Source organism: Pyrus communis, chromosome 3 (genome assembly GCF_041283825.1).
Source record: "Pyrus communis isolate YQ-2024b chromosome 3, ASM4128382v1, whole genome shotgun sequence".
In the NCBI taxonomy this organism is placed as follows: Eukaryota; Viridiplantae; Streptophyta; class Magnoliopsida; order Rosales; family Rosaceae; genus Pyrus; species Pyrus communis.
The window spans coordinates 25353496-25356809 of NC_142567.1; the positions used below are offsets into that span (position 1 = coordinate 25353496).

The window sequence follows — 3314 nt, forward strand, 5'->3', positions numbered from 1 at the left end:
TTCTTGGATACTCCTTGCCTAACAATGTAACAGAAGGAATACTAATTCAACAAGGACAAGTAACATCAACCTAATCTCAATAATTCCACCAACCAAATGCTATGAATCCTCCAAAAGGAAAGTTCTATGGAAAATACAATTTTACTAACCAAATTATACTTTTACCACGTTTTCATACCATATTCTTATCATCTTTTTTACAGAGATAGGATTTTACATATGTTGATGACCCTACCTTTATTAAAAAGGTAGTACAAATGTGATATGAAGAATATGATGACATGTGCATGGTGAAGAACTCTTATATTGTTAGCGAGAAACTTGCTTACCTAAGCATTTGCATGTGATTTGATATCTTAGTGGATAGTGTTAAATTTCCAACTACTGCATCCCATGAAACACCCCCCCCCCCCTTCTCCTAAAGTAAAGTAACAATTTTGAATCATTCTAATTTGTAAAAAAAAGATAATAATAATAATAAATAATCACCTATATATGCTCATATACATCATCATGATATTCTGTGCTAATAATATAATGTAATGTGATGAAGTTAAAATTTGTGGCATCATATTATTAATTTGTGATACTAGGATGGCAAATCGGAGATACATATATATTTTACATTCAGTCATTGTAATGAATAAATCAAAGAATAATCCAAGAGCTAGAATTTAGGGACTTATGCAGAAGGTAAAAAAAAAAGGATGTTTTTAATAACTCTCCTCGATAAAAGCTGTAAGGGTTTCAATGAAGCAATCAAAGATTTAGAAATCCAATCACTCTAACCTTTTCGCGTGTGTGCACGTCTCTCTAAGAGAGAAGAGAAAGAGGGAAGAATGGAGATGGAAAAGAAAACACAGAGTACCAGGTTGGTCTTATTCCCATGTCCATACCAAGGCCACATAAATCCAATGCTTCAGCTGGGTTCCTTCCTTCACTCAAAGGGCTTTTCCATCACTGTTATTCACACCCAGTTCAACTCCCCCAACCCTTCAAACCACCCGGATTTCACCTTCTTTCAAATACAAGATGGCTTGACAGCTGAAGAGATCTCATCTGGGAATGCAATAGCCATTCTGCTGGCTATAAATGCCAACTGCAAAGTGAGTTTCCGACAACGCTTAACTCAAGTTATGGAACAGGAACCCGAGAACAAAATCACCTGCGTTATCTATGATGACTTTATGTACTTCACTGAAGCTGTAGCAAAGGAACTAAACATCCCAAACATCATGTTACGAACTACAAGCGTTACCAATTTTCTAGCTCGTACTGCTCTCCTACATCTTCATTCAAAAGGTCACATCCCATTCCCAGGTATGTGCCATATATATTCCCTAATCAGAGTACAGAATCTACGTCTATCATTCTGCAAAGCTATTCTAATTCCCAGATGTTCCTTTTTCTTCCATATAACTAAGAACACAAAACTGTTGGATTGCAGACTTTCAGTCAGACAGTCCGGTGCCCGATTTTGATCACCTCAGGTTGAAGGATCTGCCCACCAACAACTTTGACTCATTAGAAAAGTACTCGGAACTAGTCGTTAATGCACACGATGTTAGGACAGCATCAGCAATCGTTTGGAACACCACTGATTGGCTGGAGCAATCATCACTGGCACAGATCCATCAACAATGCCCAGTTCCAATCTTCTCCATAGGTCCTCTTCACAAGATTGAAGCAGCAGCTTCTAGTAGCTTACTAGAAGAGGACACCAGCTGCATTGGGTGGCTCGACAAGCAATCTAACAACACGGTTATTTATGTAAGCTTGGGAAGTGTAGCATCCATCAGTGAGAAAGAGCTCGCCGAAATGGCTTGGGGATTGGCTAACAGCAAGCAGCCTTTCTTATGGGTGATCAGACCTGGCTCAGTAAGTGGTTCAGATTGGATTGAGCTATTGCCTCAAGGTTTCATAGAAGCGATTGGAGAACGCGGTCGCATTGTAAAATGGGCATCCCAGAGGGAAGTTTTGTCCCATCGTGCAATCAGAGGGTTTTGGAGCCACTGCGGTTGGAACTCAACGCTAGAGAGTTTGTCCGAAGGGATTCCAATGATATGCCTGCCGTCTTTTGGCGATCAGAAGGTGCATTCAAGGTATGTTAGCCTAGTATGGAAAGTAGGGATACATTTAGACAATGAGGTAGAGAGAGGAGAGATTGAGAGAGCTGTCCGGAAACTGATGGTAGATGCTGATGGGGAGGTGATGAGGGTTAGGGCCAAGGATTTGAAGGAGAAAATAGAAGCTTCTTTGAGGAAAGGTGGTTCTTCCTACAAGTTCTTGAATAAGCTTGTAGAACTTATCATGTCACTTTAATTATGTATTTTTTACCACAACCTTGAATAAAGTTTCCTGCAGATGGATGCAAGAAAGAATTTCTTTGTAGTCCGTCCTCACCCTTGAATAAAATAAACGAACACAGCCCGGGATGGACCGGGATTTGAAAATGAGGTGGGCTTGATCTAAAATTAAGAACATATTGTAATCATACAAAAGAACTAAATTTAATCACAGACACGCACCTAAGTCATACATTAATCACACAAATACACAAACTTTTCATACTCCGACACAAAACGAAGTTTGCCCGGAAGTGGAACTCCGATAGAATAAAGTCCAACCTCCTCCTTCGGAATGTTATCGAAGCAATTAGACTAGTGCTTAAGGGAAACCAGAAGTGACCTATAACCACAACATTTCTAATTGATTCTTGAACAATGTCGTCGCTTGTCTAACGAAAGTACCCCCTTACATTTGAAACTAACTAAGTTTGAATTCCAGAATTTGAAGCTATACAAGTTTGAATTCCAGAAATGGACAATAATGAGAAGTTACAAGTTGAAAAAGGATCTAATTAACTGTAACACCCTATAATTTTCCGATACAAACCGATATATCATTGCCAAATACTAACTGCAAAATGCAGCCTATGGTCATCCACTAGCTAGATTCGAGAAAGTGGCCAGCCATTCAATTACATTACTTCTCGACGCTAACATGCACTTCCAATGTTCTTATTATAACCAAAAACCTTCATTAAAGGAGTTGGGTGGCTGCACTGGCTGGTATTGCAGCACTTGAAAGCTGCCACCCCAACCATTCCCTTTGGGCTTCATTCTCATATATACTATTACCAATTTCACAAGAACATTAACTTATAAACACCTACATTTTGCGTACAGTTATGGTGGAGACGTTGAATATCGATACCGACAGAAAGAAACCCAATCTTTCAGTGATGCCCTACATGCAATTTCTTCAGCTCAAGGTGATTTTGCACGAATTCCATTTGACCAAGATGATTGACC

General features: G+C 39.3%; 1 protein-coding gene across 1 annotated transcript; it reads left to right on the forward strand.

Moving 5' to 3' along the window:
* Window positions 1-741: 741 nt before the first annotated feature.
* Window positions 742-2391, forward strand: LOC137716158 (UDP-glucose iridoid glucosyltransferase). The gene is made up of 2 exons (XM_068455565.2): window positions 742-1320; window positions 1448-2391. Exons 1-2 carry the CDS (start codon window positions 840-842, stop codon window positions 2320-2322), a joined length of 1356 nt encoding a protein of 451 aa, XP_068311666.2. The 5' UTR covers window positions 742-839; the 3' UTR covers window positions 2323-2391.
* Window positions 2392-3314: the final 923 nt, after the last annotated feature.

Bases quoted from the DNA above. Each gene is read 5' to 3' on its own strand.
- LOC137716158 (XM_068455565.2), top strand. From the start codon at position 840: ATGGAGATGGAAAAGAAAACACAGAGTACCAGGTTGGTCTTATTCCCA. The intron at 1,321-1,447 runs GTATGTGCCATA...GTTGGATTGCAG, and splicing joins AGGTCACATCCCATTCCCAG to ACTTTCAGTCAGACAGTCCG.